This window comes from Catharus ustulatus, chromosome 13, assembly GCF_009819885.2.
Source record: "Catharus ustulatus isolate bCatUst1 chromosome 13, bCatUst1.pri.v2, whole genome shotgun sequence".
Classification (NCBI taxonomy): Eukaryota; Metazoa; Chordata; class Aves; order Passeriformes; family Turdidae; genus Catharus; species Catharus ustulatus.
The window spans coordinates 15,234,774-15,261,832 of record NC_046233.1 but is presented as its reverse complement, the minus strand read 5'-3'; the positions used below and the strand labels follow the sequence as shown (position 1 = coordinate 15,261,832).

The window sequence follows — 27,059 nt, the reverse complement described above, 5'->3', positions numbered from 1 at the left end:
CCCAGTTGTGTTTGTGTGCTTCTCTGTGTCTCTTCCATAACTGGAGCTGAAGTGTCAGGGCCTGGGAGGGCATTTGATGGAATAAAACAGTGCTCTACAGTTTAATGCCCCTCAGATGAACTACTGCCTGTCCAGTAATTATGCCCAAAGAACTTCAGTACTGCTTCCTATTATGAGAAAACAGGTTCTCTGGGACATCTTCCTCAAAGCCTTTGAGAACGTGTAGGTATAGTTCTACATGCCCACTAAAACTCTAGCACTTTGGGAAGTGTTATATAAGCAGCTTCCATTTGTGTTTTGGGAGCAAGGCATTTAGAATGGATGCTGCTAGATGCTATTTCCCTCTGCTACCCTCTTCTTCCTTTGTAGTTTTGTGCACAAGCCTTCCCCTTCTGGCATTCACTACACTAAGGGAAAAGGTGCTAGTGCACTTAAGTGGTATTTTCTGACTCTGTGAGAAACCCAAGGTGATGATGTGGCAGGGCCTGGAAAAGGAAGGCAGGTTCATTACTGCAGGTGGCTCTGGCTGCCTGTGGCCCTGCAGGAGCTGCTGTTCAGTGCACTCAGAGCTAGCCTGGTGTCAAAACTGTCAGCAAGCACTATAACAGGAGAGAAGTCATTGTAGGAGAACATCAGTACTGCCTTTGCAACCCTTCTGAAACCTTAGGCCTGTTAGATGCAATTGCCACCTTATTTTATGCTTTGATGAACAGCAAAGGCCTGCTTGAACAGGAGGAACATAATTCTCTGTGAGCACGTGTACTCAGCAGAGGTCAATATTGGCCTGAGGTCAAGCAGAGCACTGAACTGCTCTTTGCAGGTGCCTGCATGTCCAGGAGCTGCTACAGTGGCTTTCACAAGTCCCTGAACAGCCACTCTCTCCCAGGGCCTCTTGTTTTCCAGCTCTAAGGAGCCAACCTGGCACTTCCCCCTGCTGTCCCACTCCCACTAGGGATCCATTATAATATCACATCTGTGGTGGAGATAGAATCCCAAATTAAAGCAAAATCATCAGCTGCAAGTCACCAGTGGCTTAAGCATGTACTGAAGCACCCTGCTTTTCGCAGGAGAGTTTTTATAAAATATTTTACTTCCCTGCAGTCAAGCTACTTTGAAAAAGCCCTTTGCCAGCCAGCCAAGGGGCTGCTGCTGCCCTTGCCATGTGCAGGTGTTCTGTAAAACAGAGAATGTGACCTGCCTGGCCTTGCCATGAACCATTTGTGGCCCAAGCCTCAATGCATTTGCATCTGTTATAGAGCTTTTCCCATTATCTGCATTAACTGGAAACATAAAATAACAAGCCACAGCTCCTTCATCAACCTCTCCCTAGGACCTTGTCCCCAGCATCATAATGTGCCAACAATGTCATTGCTAACTCTGGCAACAATCAGGGAACAGCTGTAAGCAATCAGTGTGTGTGGGAGATAACACAACATGCTGACTCACATATGGCCATATTCTTACAGTACCAGCTCACTTGCATTTCTAGTTTTTTTCACTGAAAGCTTTCAGAATTGGCCCAGTCCATTTTACAAACCAGTTAATAAGCCCAGTTTTTCTTCCTAGTTTTTATAACAGCAACTCATAACACTTTGTACTACCAAGGAGAAGAAATAAGACATAGAAAGGTACCAGCTATCAAAAAACTCCAGAGTTCCTCCAAATTAATCACAGGATAGAACCAAGCCCCAGGATTCGAAGCTAGCAACCTTTGAAATGGCAGGAACACGAACAACCTCAGCACGTGGCAGCCAGTACCTCCACACCTCCTAACATCAGCTGTGACAAATTACCTTTAGCACTGGTGCTGGCAAGCAAGGGTGAAAGCAGAAACAGGGCACAGCAACAGGCCAGCAGATGTCCATCACTCAACTGCAAAAGAAAGACAAATCCAATGGCACGTTGAAGGGATAAATTCTCCCCAATGAAAAGGACAAAGAAAGAAAAAATAAACACATATTGTTTCCCAGCAAATAAAACTTGAATGGGGGGTTGTATAAGTAGGGATAAGTTATGCAAACTTTAGTTTGGTTCCTGGAAAAAATAATAGAGGAAGTAATCAGTAAAATATGTTTAAAGTCAGACAATAACAGTGACAAAGTGAGGAAGCAAGAATGCAGCCATAAAGCTGTGGGTAACATTTGTATGGGGCAAAATAATTCATCTAGTTAAATGTTGCACAGCCCTGAACTCATACCCTCCTCCATCTCTCAACCTATTTAGACAAAAGAGAAACCCCAGGTGCTACAGGAGCAGCAAAGCCATTCCAAGTGCAAGCAGAAGCACGTGTTCCCCATTGCTGGAGGAGGCTGCAGGGGGTTTGCTTCCTGCCATGGCCAGGGGCATTATTAACACCACCAAATTCACGGCTGTGCTATCCCTGATGCTTTGCACCCATTTATTTTGGGGCACACCCCCTGTACTGCACCCTGGCCTGCTGCCAGCAGCTCTGGAGTGTGGCCTTGTCACAAACCACTGTTGGGACACACACTGGCACACATACCAAAAGCCTATGGCAAGGGAGCCCCTGGCCCAGCGCTGCTAGCCCAGCACCAGCACAGCTGGACTTCTGGTTATTTTGGATGTTCTGTGCCCCAGCCACCCTCCAGCTTGATCCCAAACCCCCAGCATCCCCAGGTTAGGTTAGGCACCCTCGTCTCCACCCAGACCCCCGACCCTGCCCAGGCCCAGGGGGGCTGATCCCAGATGTCCTTACCCCCACAGGTCAATAGCCTTTCACTCCCTGCTACTCCTACCTGCTTCTTGCCATTCCCCAAGGATTGAGGGAGGGCCTGAAGCTCTTGAGGGGGCAAGGGCTCATCTCCCTTTCCCAGGGGCACCTGAGGTTTCACAGCCCAGGTGAGAACTGGCTCTTAATTCACACATCCAGCTTACAACCAGGTGTAACTCTTTTGCAGCTCCTCTGCTTCAGATCTCAGGGGAGCAGAAGCCAAAGGAGTTAGCTCCTCTGAGATTTTCACCTTTCCCACATGGGAACCCCATAAGGAAAAGCATCACAGTCCTATCATTTACTCTGCAGCTCCTTTGCTGTGGAGTCCATGAACCTTTGTGAGTGTGAAAACCCCGAGCATTCGGGCTGGCTGTGTGGGTGTTCAGCCACAGCCCCCTGCAGCTGCCCCTCCTGCTGGAAGCAGGCTGTGCCCTGCTGGTCCCTGCCCAGCCAGGCAAATGCCAGGTGCCCTGAGGTGACACGAGTCACTGCTGACCAAGTGTGGGTTTCCCAAGCATTGCCTCAAACCACAGCTCTTTTGTAAGGCAGCAGCAGAGACTTCTAGTTCAAACCTTAAAGAGAAGCTGGGACAGGAAAGGAAGGCATATGATGGAAAGAGATGGACATGAGATAGGATGTGAGGGGACAGGTGGTGACAGAATAGCAAGGGATGGAAGATAGAGAATGGGCTGGAGGATAGATTGGACACAGAATGGGATAGGAGGGGACAGGAGACAGGATGAGATAGGATGGGAAGGGTGCCTGGTCTTTGGGCTGCTCAGGGATGTCTCTCCCATGGGCTTTGGCACAGGGGGGCTGTCACCTGGAATGGCTGCACTGGCAGAGAATGGGACAGGTGGGAAAAGGGGCACAGCCTCACTCCTCCTCAGTATTTGGGCAAATTAGTATTTGAGCACAGAAGGGGAGGAAGATCCGAAGGAGAATGGTGACTCAGCTTGTCAAATGACTCTGGTGGCGTCAGCCAGGCTTATTAGCATTTATATACAGAGCTTTCCGGCACTGAGGCTGCTTCCTGCATAGCAGCATCTTCCCTCCTTCTCCATCTCAAAGGGAAACTAATTCAGGATTGGATTTTTTTTTTTTTTTGGCATTAAACCTTTTCTTGAAGCATTTTACAGCTGGCTTTGTAAATGTTCCATCTCATCCTGGGCATGGAGGGTAAAGCTGAGCCATGGCAATGCCCTGACCTGGGCGAGGAGTGGGAGGATTTGGAGCCTAGGATGAAGGCAGACCCCATTCTGCAGGCATTCCCAATGCAGGCAATCTCAATTCTTCTCTTAGCTTTGCATCCTCCTGATTTCCATCCCCATGGCCAGGCAGAAATTCACTCCAGGCAAGAGAGCAGCCCCAGGAGCATCTTCACAACCTTGCAACATCACCAGCCATTAAAACATGGAAAGCTGGGCTGAGCAGGGATGCTGCCTCGCTCGAGCTCTGGGCATTGCTGGAGTGGCTCAGTATAAGAATCTCTGCCAGGCACTGTGGTTGTGCCACAACTGAAGTGTGGATGTCCTTCAGGGTGGTGAGGGCTGGACTCAGCCAGAGCAGGCAGGTTGTGAAAGTTGCTGGCTCCTGGCTTGTGATTTCCAAGCAATTCGCTTTGCAGCTCCAGAGCCCACAGCTGCTCAATGTCCAAACACGCAGAACCCAGGGGATCTCCAAAGAGCATCAGACTGTTTTAAAAATACTTTATTCTTTAGAAAATACAGCGTTCAGTACAGTGTGCTCTGCTCCCCCCAGCTTCAACCCCCTGACTCCACCGAGGCCGAGGCAACATCAGGACGTTCACTGCCACAGCTGGAAAGCATAGGGCAGGTTTCACTGACCCTTTTCCATCCTCTCAGGGAGGCAGGTGGCTCTCGAGCCCTCGCTGGTACCCAGCAGCAAGGTGCTCTCCCCCCAAGCCCCCAGAGCAGCCCAAATCACAGTGCCAAGCTCGGACTGTGGAGCTGATGATGGCCCTTGGTGGCTAGGGACATCCCTGGGGGCACACAGGGGCTGTCACACTCCCCAGCACAAGGATTTGGGGAAGCCCATGTGATGATTACTGAGACATGGAGCTGCCCCAGCCCAGAGACCCAGCTGAGAATGGTGGGGGCTGGGGAATAGAGAGTGGGGGCCCAGGGCTCAGGAACCCCTCAGCTCCCACCCTAAACAGGAATGGGGCTGAGTCAGGATTGAAACAGCTCCTTCTGAGGGGGAAAACCTTACTGGGGCAGTTCAAAAAGGAGATGCAAACATCACCCAAAGGCAGTGACCTTTCTCCAGGTCCAGGCTGAGCTCAGGACTCAGTGGGGAACTTCCACCTCCTGCTGCCTGGCTCTCTGCAGGGAAAAACTCCCATCCCACAGGAAGCAAAGCCCACCCCACAGGGGGTCCTGCCCACACCCTGAGGGGGTGCGGGATCGCTCCAGGCCTGGGGCAGAGGGGCCGTGCACACCAAGAGTGGGACAGGGGAACAAAGTCTGGAGGCTGGGGGGGCAGGGAAAGAAGAAGCATTTTCTCTTTTCAAACAGGAATCCCCAACATTACCCCCTTCCCTTTGCATAGAGCAGCTTTCAGGTGAGTGTGTCCTTCAGTCACCCAGGGGACACCGAGAGCAGTGGCTGTGACCCTGAGGGGGACAGGAGCAAGGCTGGGGACATGGCTCTGCTGCTCCCATCCTCTCCCCGCAGCCCCGGGGCTTGCACAAGGAAAAGAAAGAGCAACAACCCTGAACCCTCCCAATCGCTCTGCCCCCAGGTGCAACAAGCCATCCAGATGTTTAAAAAAGGAATGAAACAGGAGAAAAAAAAAGGTAAAAAAACAACCAAAAAAAAACCCGGCTGAGATGGAGGGAAAGATCCCCAGGTCAGCGGAGAGGAAGGCGGGAAGGCCGCAGGGGTGGGATGGTGTCCGTTCAGCGCCGCCCCGCAGGATCTAACTGTCCTCGCCGTTCTCGCCCGGCACCCTTGATCAGCCGCTTCTGTCCCCGCTTGCCCACGGGCCCCTTGGGCTTGGCGAAGGCCTGCTTGAAGGCGTGCTGCTTGGGGTGCACCTCCTCGTACAGGAACTCTGCCGTCAGCTCCGCGCCGTCGTCGATCTCGATCTGCGCCCAGCAAAGGCAAACGGGGGCTCAGCAGCTCAGTGGCATTGACACCCACCTTTGGGGCACTCAGCTCCCCCCCAAGCCCTTCAGAGGCTGCAGCACAGTCCCTTGGCAGTGCCCAGCTCCATCAGCTCTGGGGAGCTCACACTCACCTTCTTGGCTATCTCCAGGCAGAGACTCCTGCTCCACAGTGTCCAGCAACCGGCTCTTGCAGCTGGAGTAGAGCATGCGCTCCTTAATGCTGCACTTGTAGCCAGGCATGGAGTAGATAAAGACTGCAAAAAGAGAGCAGCAGGGCTTGTGGCATTGCCCAGGCTCATGGGCCTTCCACCCTGCTCACAGCTTTTCCATCCCAGAGTCCCAGATAACATCCAGCAACAGAGGGTGAGCCATCCCATCCATCACCCCTCCCAAACGTCCCCTGGTACTGCCGTAACAGCAGAGGAAAACAAACCACCCACCACCAAATCCTCTGTGGCTGCACCCAGAGACCTGCACTGCACATGGAACCAAAGGCTTTGCCAGCACCCACCACAGGAGAGAACTGACTCAAGGCTTCCTGGTGCACCATCCCTATCCCTGCTTGCTTCCCATGCAGCCAATGGTCCAGGGAAAACAGGGATTGGCACAGGCTTGAACTGGCCTTTCCCAGTGCTGAGGCTCTCACCAACAGACTCCAGGTAATCTCCCTCATGTGAGTGCTTGTACAGGAAGAAATGGTAGCGAGCAGAGTCCTGGGGGATCCTTTTGGGCAGGTCAGAGATCTCCGTGGGGCTCGTGTGCACCAGGTCGATGGTCTCCCGCTCCAGATCCAGCTTCTGATGGACAGAGGGGACAGGGAGCAGATGGCAGTGAGACAGAAACAGGATGTGGGGTGTGGAGCACAGAGAAGCCATGTGAGGGACCTACCAGCTGGATGTAGTTGATTTTCTTCTGCTTGAGAGCCTGGATGGCTTGCTGGGCATCCAGCTGCAGGGGGAAGGCCAGGCCCTGCAGTGTCTGGTGCTTGCTCTCCACACTTATCTCCGTCTTCACCTGGGGATGGAGACCACCTCGAGCGTCAGGGCACAGTGGCAAAGGGTGGGGAAGGGAGGAACAGGAAAACCAGCTGCTTCTGCAGCTAAAGGCTTCTCCTCCAAGGAGCTGACACCTGTCCCACAGGTGGCATTAAACCACTGAGAGTCAGCCAGGCTCAGGATGGTGGTGCTTGTCACCATGCCACCTCTCCAGGACATCACCCAGCCATGCACCCCCACACCTCCTGATTCACTCTCAGCAAAGCCCAGCTCAAAACCAACATTTCCCAATGAATCTCTGGCAGGGATGCTGTGACAAGCACTGGCACGTGTCCTCTCTGATCATCTCTGACTGCAACCTGTGGGTGACAGGGGAAGCCCTGAAATCACAGCACCCAGCTGGGCACCCCACCCTCCTCAGTGGGTTTAACTGCAGCACACAGACACTCCCTCCAGTGCTGGAGGTGGGGACTGGAGATCAGAGCTCAGAAAGATCCCAGCCAGTTTTTCCCACAAACCCCTACAAGGCAGAGGCTGCCAGCCATATCCAAAACCCCTAGTCCAGGAGAACAAACCCCACTTCAGAGGGGGGAGAGAAAGAGATTGCAGAGACATGAAATGGCTGCAGGCTCCATCCAGCCCTAGCAGGGGTCCCTGGTGGGCACTGGGGAGAAGGGCAGGACGCGGCGGGCACACCATACCTCCTCGGGGTCGGGGTACTCTACCAGCGATGGGCAGCAGCAACAGCCCCCCACCATCTGCCACAGAATACAGGATACAGGGAGATGGGGTCACCCCCACGGCAGAGGAGCCCCTCCCACCTCAAGAACCCCTCCCAGGGAAACACTCCAGCAACACTATCCCAGGTGCTCTGCAGTGAGCGTGGGTCCCTTTCCTTCGGGACTGGTTTTGGGGAGTTTGGATAGAGTCCAACCTTTATGGGGCTTTTTTCCTTTCTTCATTTCCCTCCCCCTGATAGAGAAAAGAGGAGTCAAGCCATGCCAAGAGAAACACAAGAGTTTGAGCTGACATCTCCAAACCACTCAGCAGCACCAAAGTGGGTCTCATTACAGGCCGCCCTTTGTTACAGCAGCCCCACACAGTACCCACACCCTGGGGAGATGATGGAGCCAGATGCCCGGAGCAGAGCATGCAGGAAAACACTGCCAGGATAGAAAAAACCGGGCATCAAGGGGGCAGAGCAGCCTACCATCTCAGTGCTCGAGTCTTGGGAGCAGGAATCCTGCGAGCGTGGGGAGAGGAGACACACTGTCAATGGCACCCGGCGCAGGGAGGGGGCTCTGCGACAGGACAAGGGAGGGGCACACACGGATGGGCCAGGAGGAGGAACCTGCTCCACCTCTCTGCTGGACGACAGAGAAGGCTGACCCCAGCCATGTGGACAGGGAGAGCAGCAAAAAATGACACAGGAGGAGAGGGAGGGAGAGCCTGGGCAGCCCCGAGCCTGGGCATGCAGGGTCTCCACCAACCCCTCTGTGCAGAGCCCACCCCTGCCCCATCTCCTCCTGCCTCCCCAGTCACAGTGGCCCCAACCCAGGGTCTGGAGGAGTTACAGCACTGGAGCAATAGCTTTTGGTCTATCCTCCACCAAGGAGCATATACAGAAGGTTTGTGATAAAAAAAAAAAAGCCCAAGCCTCTATCCATGCCAGGCATCCTGGAGGATGAGCAGGGTTGATGTGCAGCTCTTGGGAAAGGGAAATAAGTGCTCAGGTGAGCACAAAGTCCAGCTGAACTCCAGCTCTGCTGCCCTACCATCCCCCAGGGTGCTGTGGCACTAGCAAGGGCCTGAGGGTGAGTGCCCAGGGATTCAGGACACCCACAAGTTCACCTGGTCCCACCCTGTGCAGAGGTGCAGCACAAGGACATTAGCACTGCCAATACCTACAGAACCCCGGCTTTCTCTCCATGAATGCAAGAACACCGGGAGAGTTTCAGTGGGACCACAGAGACCTTAGCTCTGGCACAAAGCACAATGAAGCCCAAAAACACCAAGAGATGGAAATTTGTCCCAGCAACATCAACTCTCCCATATACCTCTGTATTTTCTACTCCTTCCCTTTTCAAAATAGTAAAAACTGGCTGCTTGAAACACTCCCAAGGCACAGCCTGGGAGTAGTACATGGGACAGCTGAGCATGTGCTGCACCCCAAACTTCCCAACCTTGCCAGCAGCAGGCTTGCCTGGGAGGTTATTTTACCTCCTTTTCCTTAGGTTAGATTTTTTCCTCCTCTTTTATCCCTCCTGGCATACTGCTGACCCTGCCTAAGGAGCATTTCTTATGGCAAAGTCCTCATGGGCCTCACCTTTGTATCTTTTCAGTTCTCCTGCCTCCTCTCCCAGCTCCAAGGCTGCCTTCCTCTGCCCCACCAATGGGATGTGCCCAGCTCCCCCTCCACACGTTTCAGAACCTGCAACACTTCTACAAAGACTCCCCAGTCGTGGGTGTTGAGCTCAATGCCAAATTCAAAGCTGTGTCTTAGCCCACAGTCTGCTGACAACTATCAGCTCAGTAAAGCTAGCATTTTCCAGCTATTAAAAAAAAATATATATAAAGTAGGTGGCAAATTTCCATGAGCTCCCACCCAGTTATCAAAAAGGAAGTTAACTCACAGCATCACCTCTGTCCATCCAATCCTCAAACCACAGCCTAAAATCTGCTTTCCCAAAGGCTGGGCAGCTCCCCGGGGGATGTGCAAACCCGAGTCCTTCCTTGCTCAGTGCTAAAGGCTGCTGTGCTGGCCCTGAAGCTGCTGCCCTGCAGCCCTCCCCTGCCCTTCTCTTCCATCCCCTCTCTGCACTCATCTGGTGGCTGGGGAGGATCCCAGGCAGCTTCTGCCTGACCACAAACACAGCCACGTGCAGGGTGGAGACTGCAAATCTGGCCAGTGTCTTGGAACCGAGGCAACAGCATGAGAGGGGAGGGGAGTGGGGCCCGAGGGGCCCAGCAGCAGCTCCAGGCAAGGGGCACAGCAAAGCACTTGTGGGATGGTGGCTTTAAAGAAACCATGTACCTTGTGCCCCTTCTGAAACCCTAATGGATTGGTTGAACACAAGGGGATGCACAGGCTCCTGGACCTTGCAGGGGCCTGGGCACACACACAGAAGTGCTGAGGTCAGGACTTGCCCTAGGGGTTATTCCCAGGGCAGTGCTGGCCCTCACCACTCATTCCCATGCACTGGATCTGCTCCCCCAAACTCAACTGCCATGTGCAAGCACACTCCAGGTCCCTAGAGCCTGTGCACAAGGGACCCTGCAAGCTGCAGGCAATGAACAAGGCTGGAAGCATCACTGTAACACCAACAGAGACCCCTTAGCACAGCCAGAACTTGGCTGCTTACCACCTTTAAATGCACAGGCAAAAATATATCCATCTTCATCTCTTTCTTAATGTCAGTGACTCCTCCCTGTGGCCCAGGCTGACACAGGGGACCATGTAGCCCTAAAATAACCTCCAACAAACCACACAGCAGCAGCACCTCCATCCAGGAGCTGCCTGTCACAAAGACAAGGGTGGGAGGGAAGGAGATTGAGGCAGATCAACGAGCATCACAAGCACCACTTACCTGGGCCATAGGACCCTGGAAAACACACCCCAATAGCCCCCCAAAAATACTTAATCCTGCAGCACAGGCCAGACAAGGTGATGGCAGATCACAGAATCACCTGAGTCAAAAGAGACCCTCAAGGATCATCAAGTCCAGATGTCCCAAGGTGCCAGACAAGCCACACAGTCACCATCAGCACCCCTCTCTTCTCCAAACATGGGCATCTCCTTGGACCCTCCAGAACAAATTCTGCCCAGGCCCTCCAGGCTGGGAGTTGGGATAACTCCCCTAAGACCCCTTGGTGGCATCTCCCAAATGTTCCCCAACTTTGCCACCTGCACACCTGCTTGGCAGGTGGAACTCATCCCCAGAACCTGCTTCAACAGGTAGAAAATTCCTGCCTCATCTGTGGTATTAATTAATGCCACAAGGTTGATTGGCTTCACATCTCCCACACATGTCCTGATCCATCATGAGTGCCACAGCCTCAGCACAGGCAGAAAAGAGGTCTGCTCCTACAGAGAGGAAAGCCTTCCATGCATCTAAGGGGAATTCCCCCATCCCCCACCCAAAAATACTGCTTTCAGGTGGTCTCCCCAAACAGTGAGCACACCCCCCTTTCTGCCTCAGTGTGTCACAGCAGCACAGGGAACAATGGTGACACAGCCTTGTGTGTCCCCAGCCCTACCCTGTGCCACTTCCACATCCTTTCCAGCACATAAACCCCCAAATGCAGGCTTAACATCTGTATTTCTTGGGATAGCATCCCTCATATTTATAGACATGAAGGAAGTGTATGGGAGAGGATGCTGCTGCAGTCCAAAGATAAGCTTGAATTCTTCCTGCCTTCCCTATCTTCAAACTCAGCTCTGGCTTTGTTCCATACCCACAGGTTAGAGACATGCTTTCAGCCCCAAATCATCTTCTGACTGTCAGCAAAACACAGTCCTGAGCTCATGTACAAGCAAGGGGGGGGAAAAAGGAGTAATGTAAATTCCTCTTTATGCTACCAATTTGACTGTGAGAGTGCTCGTCCACCTTGAGAAGGGCAGGAATGGTTTAAATGGCAGAGAGTGAAGTAAAAATGAGCCAGTCCTTTTAGCTGAATTCTCACATCCTGCATCCTTCAGCCCTTTGTGTCCAGAGGGCCTCAGGCTCCTCTCCCAGGGCTGCTGCACACACACCTCTGCTGCACACCCATCCCTGCTGCACACCCATCATTTGTTGCACACCCACCTCGTTGATGCGGATCTGCTGGAGCTCCTGCTCGGCTGCAGTCAGTGGGGCTGGGGCAGAGCAGGAGGACACGTGCTTCTGGTAACCACTCAGGGACACGTCCTCCTGCAGACAGAGCCACAGTGTCATAGCTGGCCATGACTGCAGGGCTGGATGTACCCAGCCCTGAGGTGAGTCTGAGAGACCCAGGGAGTCTCAGGCTCTTTGATTCCTCCATGCAAATCCCACACTCGATTTGTCTGTTCTGCCCCTCCCCAGTCACCCATGGCTGCTCTGGCTGTTCCATGAAGCTCATGAGCATGGAAGTGAGAGGGAAAGGCAGAGCCCAGGAGCAGCAGAGGGACTTTGGAGAAGAGCAGAAATGCTCCTTGGCTGCACCAGTCCCACAGGCCCCAGCAGGAGTGATGTCCAGGAGGCCTTGGCTGTGCAGCTCCCTCTGCCCATGGAAGAGAAGGAGAAATCTCCATGCAAAGCAGCAGATAACCCCAGCATGGAGGCAGCCCTCACTGCTGGACTGACACTGCCACCACCTGGCACTTCTTCTCCCATTCAGCATAAAGCTCCACACCTTGCAGCCTTCCTCCACCTCTTCCATGCTCTCTATCACAGACCACATCCATGCAGGAAGGAGAAAGCAGCACTGGCCACGCAGGGAGCATCCTGCTGTTCCCTCACCAAACCCCAGCATCCCACACCCCACCACCTGCACACTGAGCTCCAGACAGGCTCTGAAGCTCAGGGTCAGACCCAAAAGGCTGCCCTGGACCCACCACCATACCTTCACTGTGCCAAACATCTCGTCCTTTATGTGCCCCCCTCCAAATTCCTTCTTCACCGTGGCTCTGGTGGCGGCATACAGCATCTTCAGCCGGACCTGCATGGACAGGGGTGGCACTGCTGTCACACAGGGGCACTGGGGACCACAGGGTGCCCAGTGTTCACAGCCACCATCTCACCACAGGCTCCACACACCTCAGCCTCTCCTGGGAGCACCCATCAAGTTTCTAGCTGGGTCTGATTTCTAATGGCAGCATCCCTAGGTAGGGATCAGCTGGGAAAACCCACCAGCACTATTTCCAGGGCTGCAGCCTTGCCAAGCACTGCCCACAATCCAACAGTTTATTCCATGCTTTGCTTTCCAGTACCTGAGCTCCAGAGCACCATTTCCCACCAGCACCTGGGTTAGAGGAGGCACAAATACCATAGAGCCACTTAAAAGTGACTTCTGCCTTTGGCACTTCTATTGCACCATTCTGCAAAATGCAGGGAAGAGCTTTGGCAAGTGCTCCTGGGCACACTGTGCTCTTGCAGTAAAAGCCTCTGTGGTTTGTTGAAAGATATACATATTTAAAACACATATTATTATATATACAGGTGTATATGTACATGTACACATGCACAAATTGCACATGCATATAAAATTACATATATATATATCATTTGTATGTATATTTTTATATATTTGACCAGTGCACGTATTAATGTGGCAGTAAATCTATCTTATAGATTATAATAACTATATAACAAATATATCCATAGGAATATATATATATATACACATATACATACATATACACATATAAATATGTATATAGAACACAAGCACACATGTTAACAGAGATGTGCTCAATGGGATGGCATTTTCCAAGTTGTACCCCACTGACATCCTCTAAACCTGCCTCCCATCCAAGCAGCCCTTTTGTGCCCACTCCCTAACAGCTGATTTTGGAGCAAGGCCTGGAGAAGGGCTGGCAGCCACTCTGCATCAGCCTCAAGCAGAGCAGGGCCAGGCTGGAGGCAAATCAGTGTCACTGGCAGCTCTTCCCAGCATGGCCAGAGCCACAGTGGGATGTCTCCATCCTGACCTCATGGTCCACACCACTCCCCCCTTACATCCCAGCTCCTCCACCTCCTCAAGCACCACCAAAATAGAGACACAGTCCCAATGTATCTTTGTGTCTTAAAAAAATTCCCACCCCCAGGGCAGTCTCCATTTCTCAACCCAGGCACTGTGACCAAGGGTGTAAACAGTCCTCCTCAGCCCCGGGGCAAAGTCCCCCAGCAGTCCCTGTCCCCAGGCTGGGTGCCAGGGCTGGAGCTCACCGGGGAGCTGTCAGGGGACCAGGAGATGAAGAGCCACTCGTAGCCCTGGGCGTTCTGGCTGTCCAGGCGGTACAGGACATAGCAGGGCTGCTGCTCATCCAGCAAGGGCAGCACAAAGGGGTCATAGTCAGCGTCCCAGCGCCGGGACAGCTCTTTGTGGGCTCCCAGCACGAGCTGCTCTGCAAGGAGAACACAGGAAAGGTGGTGTTAGATGAAAGCAAGGTTCATCTTGCAGGACCAGGTGGTGGCTCACTAAGGGGTCTCTGCAGTTCCACCACCACCAATGATGCTGTACTGCAGAACAAATTATGTCCCATGCAGGAGTGCACATTCTCTGGGATGACCCCCCAGGAGAGACCATGATGCTGTGGCTGCTGTGGAGGGCTGGTTTTCTGCCAGCTTCCTGTCAACCATCTCTTCCCCTCCTGTGTTTCTCACCAGCAACGTCTCTCTGTGACCACCTGTGACTTCCTTCCATTCTGCTCCCTCCACCTCTGCAGTCCCCAACCGTCTCTCCTTGCCCACAGACCACAGGACCTCCCCCATCCCACCTGGACAAGCCCTAGGGTCATTAGAACACCTCAGCACTGAGGTGATTGCCCTAGGGACACTGAGAACCACCAATATTTTGAGTGCTGAGAAAAGTAATGGTCTCTGCAAAATCCAAGATGATGAGCCAAAGCTGTTTTCATTGGATTCCAAAGCCCATGTGTGTGGACAGCAGGGATGTCCAACAGTCCCCAGCCTGGAGAGGGACCATGCTGCCAGGAGAGCCCCAGCCTCTGGGAAGCAACCTGTGTATTTCACACACAACTCAAGGTATTATCTTCAGCTGCTACACAAGTGGCAGTGGGACTGGGAGCCCCGTGAGCAGGGCACTGCTCAGCTGGGATTGAAACACTGGTGCAGGCATCCTACAGACATGAATCCACACCCTGGCAAGGATCAAGTCAAGCTCTGAGATGGCTGGGTGGAAAAGTGGTGCTGCTGGGGATACCAGCATAAGTTGCTGAAAACCAGTCTGTATTTTCACTCCATTTATAGATGCAGAAAGGCCTGGTGGGAGATTACAGGTCTCAGAACAAGATGGAGGAAATTCTGGAGGTGTCAAAGCAAAATGTTTTGGGGTTTTGGACAATCAGCACTTGAGGGCATGCTTGGGCAGGCACATGCCCTGCCAGGACTTCTGCCCACAGCCCCGCTGCCCAGGGAGCCCCTTGGCTGGGGCACAACCCTCTCCCTCCTAAACCATTTAGCTCAGCAGCTCCAAATCCCATGGCAAGAAAGCTTTTAAGGAGAATAGTTGAGGAATGAAGGTTTGGGAGGGATTACTCACCCATTCTTCCCACCCAGGCAGGACATGCCTTATGACAGTAGCATAACCCTCCCCAGCCCAGCACTGCCCTGGCATCTGCCACCACTACTGAATCCAGTAATTTGTGCATGGGTGACACAAGTTGTTGGTTCAGTAACAAGGACAGCAGAGAACAAGGTAAAGTCAAAGCTAAAACTACCTGTTTCAAGAAAGGGAAGCATAAAAATATCAGTGTACTCCTAAAATAAACACAAAGCTCTGTGAATGGATTTGTGCATCACAAAGACCTGAGATCCTAAAGAAACTGCAGGAATTTAGCAGGGCCAAACCCAGTGGCAGCTCGAGGGTATCTCTGTCTGCAAAACAAACCAACACCCCAAGCACAAAGCAATCAGTGCTGAGTCACTCCAGTCTATTCCCGGGCTGTGACTCAGCCGGACCCCAGCCGTGCTGTTGGGAGCTGGCTGCCTTCAACTCTCCCCTGAGCTCTTTGCAGTTCTGCTCAACCCATTCAGGGATAAATTTTCTTCCTTGGGAAGTGTCAGAAAGGGGAAACTCAGAGCAGACATCCTTCAGCACAGTTACACAGCACTGGCTATATCAGGCTCTGTTTGTACCAGGAGTTGCTGCTGGAAAAGCAGAGCTGGGAGTGTTTCTGGCTCTCGAGGTGCCCCCAGTACTCCCTGCCTTGCTCTGAAATGTCTCTGCCAGGGAGCCCTGCCCACAGCTCTGCACACCATCACCTATGAGTAAAGAAATGCATCCACCAGGGAAGTCCATAAAGCCAATCTTGTCCCAAATCCTGCTGACAGTGAGGAGCAGAGCATCATCTAAAAACATGCTGGCGCACAAGCTGCTCTCATGCCAGGAAACTGCTGCTGAGTCTTGGTGCACATCCTGCTCCCCTACTCCCTCCTCCATCCAATCTCAGCTCTTCCCAGTAGCTCTCCAAAGGCACAATGGCCTCTCAAATTGCTCCCAAAGGGTCACTCAGCCACAGTGGTGATCTTGAAGATGCTCAGACACAGAGCATCTGCCATAAGGCTCCTTGCACCACCTTCTTCTTCTACTCACTGCTGCCTGCTCCAAAATTCCCCAAGACAAATTCTCCATAGGGCAAAAGGTGCTGCAAGCCATCAGAGAGGAAGGCTCCTCTTCCACATCCCCTGTTCAGTCAGGGCAGCTGACATGTCCTCTCCAGGCAGTTCTGGACACTTCCCTTCCAGGGTGAGCATCCATCTGCCTGGCCACTCCTCAGTGCCTAAAGGTCCTTCTCTGCTGGGTACCAGCAGGCTGATGTCCCCTGTGTGACAGAAGAGTGGTGAGCCTGTTGCTGACAAGGGACAGATAAATAAATCCCATTCAGCCAGAGCAGAGATGGTGGGAAATGTTTTCCACTGGTGATAAAAAGTCTCCCTTGCTGGCATCAGCAGCCACAACCCAAAACCAGTGGCACAAGCCCTAAGCATCCCAAGTCCAGGCTTAGGGACAGGCATGATTTATCCTAACACAAACCTGATTCCCACTTTTTAAAAGCAAAAGAAGCCAAGAGCACAAAACTGTTGTCAAAGAGACTCCAAAGAAACAATGTGGATGTTTGACCCTCAACCATGGGGACCCTGCCAAGGACAAAGCCAACACTGCTGAGCCTTGCTGCAGTTCCACTGATGTGCCCCTTGCATTTCCAGTCACGCTGCTCTTCTGAACAGGACGTTGTGGCCTCTCCAAAGGTCAGGTGGGCTCCTTATGACCACAGGCTCCTTACAACCACATCCACATCGGTGTTTGCCCACCCAGGGAGGCGGTGACAGCAGCTTGGCAGGACAGCAATGTCCCCACTGCTGTGAGACACAAGTCATTCATATGCAATTGTAAGAGGCTGAGGTGATGGAAAACCTACACCAGGGCAGCTCCCCGCCCCTGGGACATGCAATCAGTGCTTAGCTCTGCTCACTTGCCTGACAGATGCAGAGGCCACCCAAAGGACCTGTTCCATGGAACAAACATGGGCAAGGCTGGTGCCAGCCTGTGTCCTGGGCTAGGGGCAGCCCCATGGGATGGGATGGGATGGGTCTCAGAGTGTGGCACTCCTCATGGGATGCCATGTGGGCCTGTGCTGGGCCTTGAGCCACAGAGCACCCCTCTGCCCCGAGCATCTCCTTGCCAGGTGTGGGATGACACATCCAAGGAAGAAGATGCCTGAGCATCACCCCCAAGAGAGGTCCCAGGGTCCCTGCAGCAGCCTGTCACAGGGATCCCATAATCAGATGTAAAAAATATGACACAGCAGCAGCAAAGCCCCACAGAGCACTGATCCCAGGCTGGTATTGCTCTGCTGGCAAAGTCACTGCTCCCCACTGGAGCTGCCCTGGGGCTCCAGGAGCTGCTCACCAGCACACCCAAAGTTTGGGCTTGTATTTCAGGTCTGGGTTGCCACATGCCCAGAAGCCCTGGCAGTATTTTCCTTGGGGTTTCCAAAAACACAAGCTGGCACCGCAGTGGTGAAGAAGAAAGGAGGAGAGGAAACAGGGGATAGACAGAGTATAAATCAAAGCACTTAAAAGTGGGACTTACCGTCCTCAATGACGACCTTGATGAGCCGAACTGAACCATTTCGGGCTTTGGCAAAAAAGTCCCTTAATTCTGTGGTGGCTGAAAGAACCAAAAACATCGTGATCAGATTTAGCAATCAAAGCAGGTGCTGGGTTGCTCAGTGATTGATCACAAAGGGGACCAACTTGGCACGATTGAAATTTAAAACTTTATAAAAAAATAAAAATCTGTGATGCCAAAAAATTATAATAAAAAATAACAATAATACAAAACCCAAAAAGTCGGGAGAGAAGTGCTGCGTTTCCCTGAGGTGTCAGAGTTAAATAGCAGCTGGGAGCACATGTGATCCAGAGAACCTGATACTTGGCCTGGGTGAACATAATCACCCAAATTTAGACGATGGCTTGGCCAGTGCAGGCAGGGAGAGCTCAAGTGACAAGTTGATTCGCTTTACAGAGCAGGGTTGGCACATCGGGGTGGCTGGAGGATGTCCTGACAGCCTGTGATGTCCTGGGCTTGTGACACACGGCAGGATGCTGCTCCCGAGTGGCTGGGAACTAGCACAACTCCAAACTGGAGATGCTGGTTTGAAGCTGAGCCCGTGGGGAAGGGAAAGGCAACAGCCCCAGGGTTTTGCCCTGGTGCTGGCAGGGCTTGGAATGCAGAAGGCTTTTAGGAAACGTTTCAGGGAACATTCCTCCTCACCCTGCTCCCTGAGCACTAGGCAACAGGCAATCAAACTTCAGCACCCTACCAGAGGCACTGGATGTTGAAGGAGCAGCCCACAGCCAACACTGGAGGCTCCATCTGCCCACCCTGGAAGCATCAGTGGCACAGAGCTCCCCGTGCCAACCAGGACGTGCTCTGTGTGAAGGCAAAGCCAGGAGATGTGGCACCGAGGGCCAACTCCCAACAAGGATCTCCTGGCTTGGCTCCTCCTAAAGCCACCCAAGCCCTTTCCTGGATGCAGCAAAGGGGGCCCTGTGAGTCCAAAGCTGCTGTGCTTGTTAGAAATACTCAAGAAATTGGTGTTGCAAAGATTGGACACGGGGCAGATGCCTCTTAGCCCACACCAGGATCTGTGCTTGGAATCTCCATCAGCAGCCCCTCCATTCCTGGTGCCAAAAGTAGGAAGGAACCTGGAGTCCAAGAGCATCCACACCTAAGGCATTTAGCAGAGGAAGCCATCCCCACAGGGGCCATATCCATCCCCTGGCACAGTCCCAGGAGCAGCCCCGATGTTATCCCACACAAGGGACATGGGTGGCCACTGACTGTCACTCAGGGGTGCCCTCAGTCCCCTGAAGACAGACCCTGGGCTGGAGCATTGCCTGCAGCTCCCCCAGCCCTGAGGGAGGAGGAATCCCTGAGCAGCTCCCAGGAAACTCCTGCCTGTCCCCAACAAGTGACACCTCTGTGATGCATCTGCTCCACCAGCTCACAGCCTGTCCTGTGAGGGCAGGGGGGCTTCTCCTCCCACACAGAGAACAGGCACAAGGAAGAGCTCCCAGGCTGGCTCCCTGCAGGCAGCAGCTCCCAGAGATGCCCATACAAACTCACAGATGCCATTCCTGCAGGAAGGGGCACACAGACACCCCAGCAGAGGCACGACAACACTCTTTAATGGCATTTTAGGGGACAAACAGAAGGTTTGCTGGTGTAATCCCACCACAACAGCATCAAGACATGTAGCTCTCCCAGAGCAGACATTCACCATCTCCCAGTGTCAGCTGGGAGCTCAGCCCGCTCCTGCTGCACCCAACCAAGGATTCTCTGGTATTTTTAGCCCCTTTCCCTACTAAGAGTGGCTGTTTCCTTCTGGCAGCATCTGTGGTTATTGCACACACACACAAGGCGGAAGAGGAAGAAAAAAGGCATTTATACACCCAGGAAACCTCATGTAGGAGACAAAAGCTCTTAATAAGCATTGAGTTTCACCAATTCCTATAACACTGAAAAACTATGCCAGAATAGCATTGCTCTTTGATGTCTCTGTAGCATCAGCTTCAGGGAAGAAATAGGAAAGCTCTGGCAGCACTAACCAGCCTGCAAATCCCTCCAGTCTGACCCCATCCTTCCCAGAACCCAAAGGCAGGTAGTGGGGGGGTGGTCTGGAAAATCAGGAATCTGGGCAAATGCAATCCTATAGCCCACTTGGAAATGCCAGGAGTGCCCTGAAGATCAGCAGCCCAGATGATTTGCAGTTGAGTGACTGACAAGTGACAGCCAAGCACTGGGGTCTGTGTAGTTACCGAGGGGCTGAAGGGGCTGAGGAAAAGCCTGGATGCTGCCAGAGATGCTGAGTGCACCACAGGAAATACCACAAGCTCTTCCAAGGAAGGAGACTATTCCCAGAGGAGATAGCAGCAAAGCCTTCAAAAAAACTTCAGAGGGGGCTTGCAAGATTTAGTTTCGCTGAATTTTTTATTAAAGTAATTTTCATATACATAAAAACACCGCAGCTGTCTCCAACATCCCCTTCTGCCTCTCAAAATGCAGAGCCAAGAGCCAGTCAGGAGGGAGAGGAATAAACCAGGGAAGGCTTGAGCATGAGATCAGCAACTGCTTCATTACAGCATGATTACAGCTTAATTGGCATAGCAGACTTGACAAGATGGCATACGTGCCTGAAATATTAATAGAGAAGTCCAGAGTTGGCTCTGGAGGAAGAGCTGGAGGAGACCTCACCCCAGAGATGGTGCCTCATGGCATCCCCTTGCCAGGAAGTCTCCAGGATACTGGAGGTAGGATAGCTCTCTCAAGAGCTGAAAAATCCACTTGTGAGGAAACCATAAAAACCAAGGGAGAGGGAGGAGCAACAGGGCAGAGGATTGAAAGGGACTCACACATCCAACTCACCCTCTAGTCATGGCTTCCTGGAAAATCCTGGAACAAATAATCCAGAAACAAATCCAAGCTGGGCTACAGCCAGTGTGGATCTACTGAGGCCAAGGTGCATGAGATCCCTCATGCTTCCTCCAGCAGAGCCACTGACCTGTGGGCTTCAAGGCTCTCAGCTGAGCTTCTAAGCATGTCCAAGTGTCAGATGCCAGCTTGGGGACATGGTGGTGGTGGTGAGCCTCCATGGCACAGACACAAAACCACATGGATAACTCACTCAGGGAGGTATCAGAGGTGGGATTGAGCAAGGTGTCCTGGGCACCTGTGGTGGGGCAGGTTTATCCACATGTCCACTTCTGGCAGCTGCAATAGTGCTTCCTGCAGCTGTAAGGTGGGAAGCTAGAGGAGATGCAAGTGTGCACTGGAGAAAAATTCACCGTTCTCTCAGGAGACTGGAGAAATGGGCTGAGAAAAAAAGACAGGATGAAATTTAATAGGAAGCAAAGTACCATAACTGTGGAAACGGACCAGGCAGGGCAGTGTCCAGCAGCCCCAGAGAAGAGAGGTGGGTCACAAGCCAAGTCCAGGTTAGTCACTTCATGCTGCCACAGGCAAAGTCATTTGCGAAGGCAGGAACAAGAGCATGACCATGTTACCTGGTGCTGACAAGGCTGCAGGCACAGCACCAACAGCACACTCAGGGCTCAGCATCGTGCAAGGAGCAAGGCACAGCACAGACAGCACCTGTGCCAGAGGGCACAGTGTGCAGGAGCCACCAAAGGAACTGCAGCTGGTCGGCCCAGGGAAGAGCAGAAAAATCATGAACAGCTTGTACTGGTTTTCCAGCCAGAAACATCAAGAGCCACCTTGGCATTATGAAAATCTCATGTTGAGGTGACCAAACCCTGGGAAGGACACCACGTCTCTATCCCTGCCCTGAAAAATATTGCTGCTTTGAGGCAGCATGAGCTCAGTGGCATCTGAGGAACTTTCTGGCCTTTCTGCAAGGCAGCCCTGCTGTTGACCCTCCTGGCAGATCTGGTGCACCCCAGTCCAAGATCACCTTCAGCCAGTGAGTCCTGCAAGCACCTCCCTCTCCCACTTGTTTGTAGGCTGCAGATGAGTTGTCCCCTGCTCATGAGCAACTGCATTTAGAAGCCCAATAACAGCATGTCCCAGGTCCCCTTGTCCCACACAGCCTCCCAGCCCAGTGGCACCTGCCATCCATTGGGGATGGAGGGCTGAGCAGAGCCAGCTGATGACACCAGGGCACCCAGGCTGGGCAGCTCACGGTGTGGCAGGGAGGTGATGGCTGGCCAGCAGTGGCCTTCAGGTGGCCCTGACCCTGCAGGCAAACAGCCAGAGAAGAATTTGAGCTGGTGGGGAGGGGCAGGACAGTGCCTCCCCTCTGGGAGCAGCACTGCCCAAGAGGTGCAGACCAAAGGCTGGGTTCCCCCAGCTCAGGGAGCAGCAGGGCAGCCAGATCCTTGCACCTGCTGACAGACACACTGCTTGCAGCCAGAGGACTGCCCTGTGCAGGGATGTGCCCGTTTGGATCATCCCCAGGAGATTCCAGTGCCAGTGAAGCTTGAAGCATCACTCTTGTTTAACTGCTGAACGATGGTGCTTGCAGGTACCACCCTGCCAACACTGCTCCCAAACTGAGCCTCTTTCTGCTGCTTACAGCCCCAGTTAGCTCCTCTGAGCAGAGCTGGGCTGCAAGGAGCCTGGAGGAGGAGAGAGGCAGTGATGACAGCCATAGCCAAAGACAGACCACTCTCTCCCTGGGGATGCCAGGGTGGAGCAATCCCCAGGGACAGGGATGGAGGCAGCAGCCACACCGTGTCCCTCACACATCCCTTCTCCAGCCTCTCACTCACTTGCTGGGACAGCAACAGGTTATTTCTTGTTTGACCGTTCCCCATGGCCCCCAGGCAGTGCCCAGCTCCCAGATCAATAATACATGCTCCCTGAAACAGATGCCTCTCTCAATACATCAAGTCACCTTGCCCTCCCGCCGGGAAACCCGAGCCTCTGGCCATCAATCTTTCATTCCCTGGACATCATCTCCAACTCGATGTGACTGCAAGTGGCTGCTTCCCTTTCACTGTCTGGGCCACAGCGTGCCTGGGATGCAACAGGGAAACTCAGCCAAAAAATCCAGCCACAAACCCAGGCAAAACCTGTCCAAGTTCCAGGGATGCTTGGCCAGACAGAAGTCAAGATGGTGATGAATAACGTGGTTATACCTGCATTACTCACACCTTCCCTGCCCAGGCAGCTCTGCCCAGCTCCTGTCTGGGCATCCAGGAAAGAATACAACTGCAACAGGCACAAAATAGCTTTTGCTGCTGCTACAACTCCTCCTTTTCACTCTGTCCTCCCAGTGTAACTCCTTTATGCAGTGCTGCTCAACTCACTTGCTGCAGAGAGCTTTTCTGCTGATGGACACGGTTGGCCAGTTTAAGCAGTAAGAGGATTTTATTTCTCACCATGGAAAAAATAAATATGTCCTTGTAGGGAATCTCTTCTGAGGAAAAAAGCTACACATGTCAGAAGGAAATAGAAGGGAGCGGGGTGGGAGGAAAAGAGTGCAAGAAAGGAGACAAGCAAAGATTTTCTCCCAATTTTCTGTGGGGCTAGACTGTAGTCCTGCAGGATTTCACAGGGACAGCTTCTAGTCCTTACTGCAAATCCTGCCCAGAGACTTTCAGACACCTGCCTGACACCAGACATTTGCTTCTCAACACCTAATTTTCCACATGTGCCCAGGACCTGTCTTGTCTGCACTTTGCCACCTTGGATTGCAGTTATTCATCCCTTCCCTTGCTCCAGGGCAGACAGCACTCAGCCTGCAGGCAGCACCAGTGGGATCTGGGGCACAGTGGTGGCGCAGCACACAAGGTCCTTCCTTTGCTTGCAGAAGCTGCTGATTGCTGTTCCTTTTCTCCACCCAGTAAAGACCCCAGCAGAGCCCTGCTTTGTGCACTGGAGGGGGCAGGCACCCACGGACAGACCCTGGCCATGATCTCACTGCATTTCATCTCCCACTGCACATTTTCCAAAGGATTTCCTCTATCCCACCACTTTAGGTGTGTGACTTCAAGGGGTTTGACATCTCAGGCCATTTATCTGGTCTTCCACTGGTGCTGTTGCTCTGGCCATCCTGACATGCCCCCCACTTGGACATGGGCCATACCCCCAGTGGGCATCAACCTCCAGAAAAGAGACTGGGTCTGGCTCCTCAAAAATATCCTTGCAGCATCCCAGGGCCCTCTGTTCCCCATGAATAAAAGGGGCCATGAACCAGCTACCCCTTCTCCTTCTCTGCTGATGGCACTTTGTGACAGGGGGTGCCTCCAGCATTCCAAAGCTGTCCCCCAAATTTGTGCATCCAGGTGCCTCAGGAGCCAGTGCTGCCTCCCAGAGCAGCCAGAGAAGAGGGGCTAAGGATGTGGTGGATGGGCAGAGAAGATCCTTCTTTCTTCTCACCAGAGAGCCAGGAAGCCGCCTGCTTTCCATGAAAACTTCTGCAGACCCAGCAACTCCTGGGTCCCACCTCCCTGCACTTTTTTCACCCATCTGACAGCACTCCTGCCCATGTGCACCATGGTTATGCCTCTCCTGAAGCAAACATCCACTCCCACCAGATGCATTCCCAAAGCAAGATCCACACCTGGCAGGCAGCTCAGCTGTGGATGGGAGCAAAGGTCCTCCCCCATCCCCAGATCTTGCTGTCTCCCCCAGAAAGAGCAGCTACTAAACTCTATTTTTGGGTTGAAGAAACAAAATGCATTTGCTTTCTCTATTTTCTAGATGAAAAAAAAATACCCTCTAAGAGACTTTTTCTCTCTAGCTAGTGGTCTTGAAAGAGATCCCAGAAGCAACTGAAAGCAGGTGACCTCCCACCAGCATCAAAGCCCCAGTTCAGCATCAGCTTCCCAAGGTTCTAAGCTCGGGCAGCAAATGCTGTTCCAATCTTATGCCACCCAGAGAAAAACAGGGACTGCAAAAACACTCAATGAATCCTCCCAGCTGCAGCTAAAAAGCAGGTTTCCAGCCCCAGGAAGCCCACAGCACCCTTTGATAGCTTCCAACCGCCTCCCCAGCCTGGCAGTCTCCATGGCAGCCTGGTTTTCTTGCCAGCACCTTCAAGAGAGCTGCCTGGGATACCTAAAAAAATAATAACTAGCCTCTTACCCCTGCACGAATGGCTCAGGCTTAATTGCACTCTCTGACACCCCAGCTCTCACTGTCATCACTTCCCCTCCACCTGTTTCTCCCCAAAAGCCAGGATGATGTGGGAGGATCACAGCAGGGGCTGCTCCAGGGGTTCCCCACCACCACGTCACCCTGCCTCACACAGATCTAGCACAGTGTCAAGCAAAATCCCTCCTCAGCTTGTCTGCAACCTCCTCTAAGCCAGCCACAGAATCTCATCATAATTCCCCCGGGAGCAGATGTCTTCCTGAAAATGTGGGAGAAATGGGAATGAAGAAACAGAAAATGCTGGGTGCACACAAAGATAACAAGGCACCAGAAAGCAGGAATAGGTGAATGATCCTTCCTCCTCAGCAAACAACAGACCTCAGTGCCTCAGCACAGGGGATGAAAGTAGCAGTGGGATTTCTGTTCCTCATTCGATATGGAATCTGCTCTTTGCTGAGCAAACAGAATAATTCAACTACTGTGACCGGGTGGGGCAGACTGAAATATCCCAAACCCTTTAAGGGGAGTTCCCTTAAATCCTGGAGCACCCCAGTTGTGCATCACAGGTGTTGGAGGGGCAGATTTGCATTCAGAGAGGAAGCAGCAGCTTCCCGGAAGAGAGATGGTGCAACAGCACATGGAGAGAGAACCCAGAGATGTCCAAGATACTGCGACAGCAAGAACACCCAACACAAGCTATTTTCCATAACCACAGGGAGGTTTTGACACCACCCCCAGCCCAGGAATCTGCTGCCAGGGCTCAGCAGCTCCATCCCCACCCTGCACTGCTGCAGCTCCTTGGGGGAAGTCGAGTCCCTTCCCCTTTCCCGCTGACAGGGCACGTCACGTCCTACGGGCAACCCCACGGTGACTCCCAGCACTGGGCACAGTTTGCCAAGCAGTGGGCAAACAAGGTCAGCGAAGGTTAGTGCTCTCAGAGAGAGCCAAGCTGGCACATCTCCCTCCCTGGCAGCTGCAGGGTGCTAGGAAGGACAGCACCAGCACACAGGAGCAGCCGGGCATGGCCAGTGAGCAACAGGCAGCAACCCCCAGGGGCACACGGTGCAACAGGCCCTGCCCACCCAAACCCCACGGACAGCTCTGCACAGCAGGACCAGCACACCCAGAGCTCAGGGGTCCTTCCTGCTGATTTTTAGCTTTTTAAATTAGTGTTGTGTTTTTACCAAACAAGAAAGATTTAATTAGAGCCTGAACTTCAGGATCTCAGCTGAAGCCAGAAGTAATGAACCTGAACCCAAACGCCATCAACAACCACCAGCTCTCCTGAGCAAAAGCTGGAGAAACATCTAAGCAACACCCCTGGCCACTTCTCAGCTACATCCCTCCAGAAGCAACTGGAGGGGAAGGATGTTCTCGAGCATGCTGAAGGAACAAGGATGCTCATGCCATGAAGGACCAGCAGGCACAAATTCCCACCCCCGCAGAAAGGCGCTAACCGGAGGGAGCTGAGGCCAATGTCCCAGCTCCCTCCCGGGATACGCTGCTGCTGGATTCACACCCGACCGCACACAGCAGGGCTCCGGGGGCAGCTGCTCTCACATCCCTGCTCGCATATTGATTCGGTTACATAAATTATGCAGCACCTCTACTCCTGATTAATATTGCTAATTGAGCTGGCAAGGAGGGGGGAAGGAGGGAAATACCGTGAGGACACACAGTCAGTCATGCACCAAGCACACTCAGAAATGCAGAAGCCGTCGTGTCGGGGTGCTGGCTGGGTCCTGTGGGGAGCGGGCGGAGAAATCGGGAAGCAGGAATTCCCTCGGGCTCTCCGCAGCTCCTCCGGGCTGGGGAGCAGCCGGGGCTGGGCAGCCCCGTGGGCAAGGAGCGGTGTCCGGAGCCGCAGATGTGCGTGACACATCTGTCCGAGCACGTCGCGGCGGGTGTTGAGCATCACCCAGACAAAGGATGCGGGAGAGCCCCGCACAGGCGGCACCCCGGGGCCAGACCCCCTCCCGCACCCAAACGCTCCGAGCTTCGCTCGGTGTCCCCATCCCCCGCTGATCGCAGGAAACCTGCCGGCTCCTTCGGGAAGCTTCACCTTATCGCGCCCATCGCCGTCGCTGTCACGACACCGCCCGCACCCGCGGCGGCGGGGCCGGGGATGCGCGGGGCGCGGCCCCGGGGTGCGGGTGGCGGGGGCGCGGAGGGGCAGCCCCGGCCGGGGCGGGGGTCAGGCAGCGGGGGCAGCCCCCGGGATGGGCCGGGGCAACGCGAGCGCTCGGCGGGCGCCGCTCACCGTGGATGCCGGTCTGGTGAGTCATGGCTCCGCTGGGCTGCTGTCCGCTCCGCTCCGCTCCGCCGTGTCCCGGGCAGGAAACGGCTGGGCAGGCAGCGCCGCCCGTTCCGGAGCGCG

At 53.4% G+C, this 27,059-nt stretch overlaps 1 protein-coding gene across 1 annotated transcript; it reads right to left on the bottom strand.

Moving 5' to 3' along the window:
- Positions 1 to 5,495: 5,495 nt before the first annotated feature.
- TWF2 (twinfilin actin binding protein 2) lies at positions 5,496 to 27,050 on the bottom strand. The gene is given in 10 exon segments (XM_033071750.2): positions 5,496 to 5,840; positions 5,993 to 6,022; positions 6,024 to 6,115; positions 6,508 to 6,658; positions 6,750 to 6,875; positions 11,662 to 11,766; positions 12,440 to 12,535; positions 13,765 to 13,943; positions 17,654 to 17,731; positions 26,943 to 27,050. Coding segments are annotated over 10 exon segments (1,071 nt in total). The 5' UTR covers positions 26,968 to 27,050; the 3' UTR covers positions 5,496 to 5,651.
- Between the last annotated feature and the right edge of the window lie 9 nt (positions 27,051 to 27,059).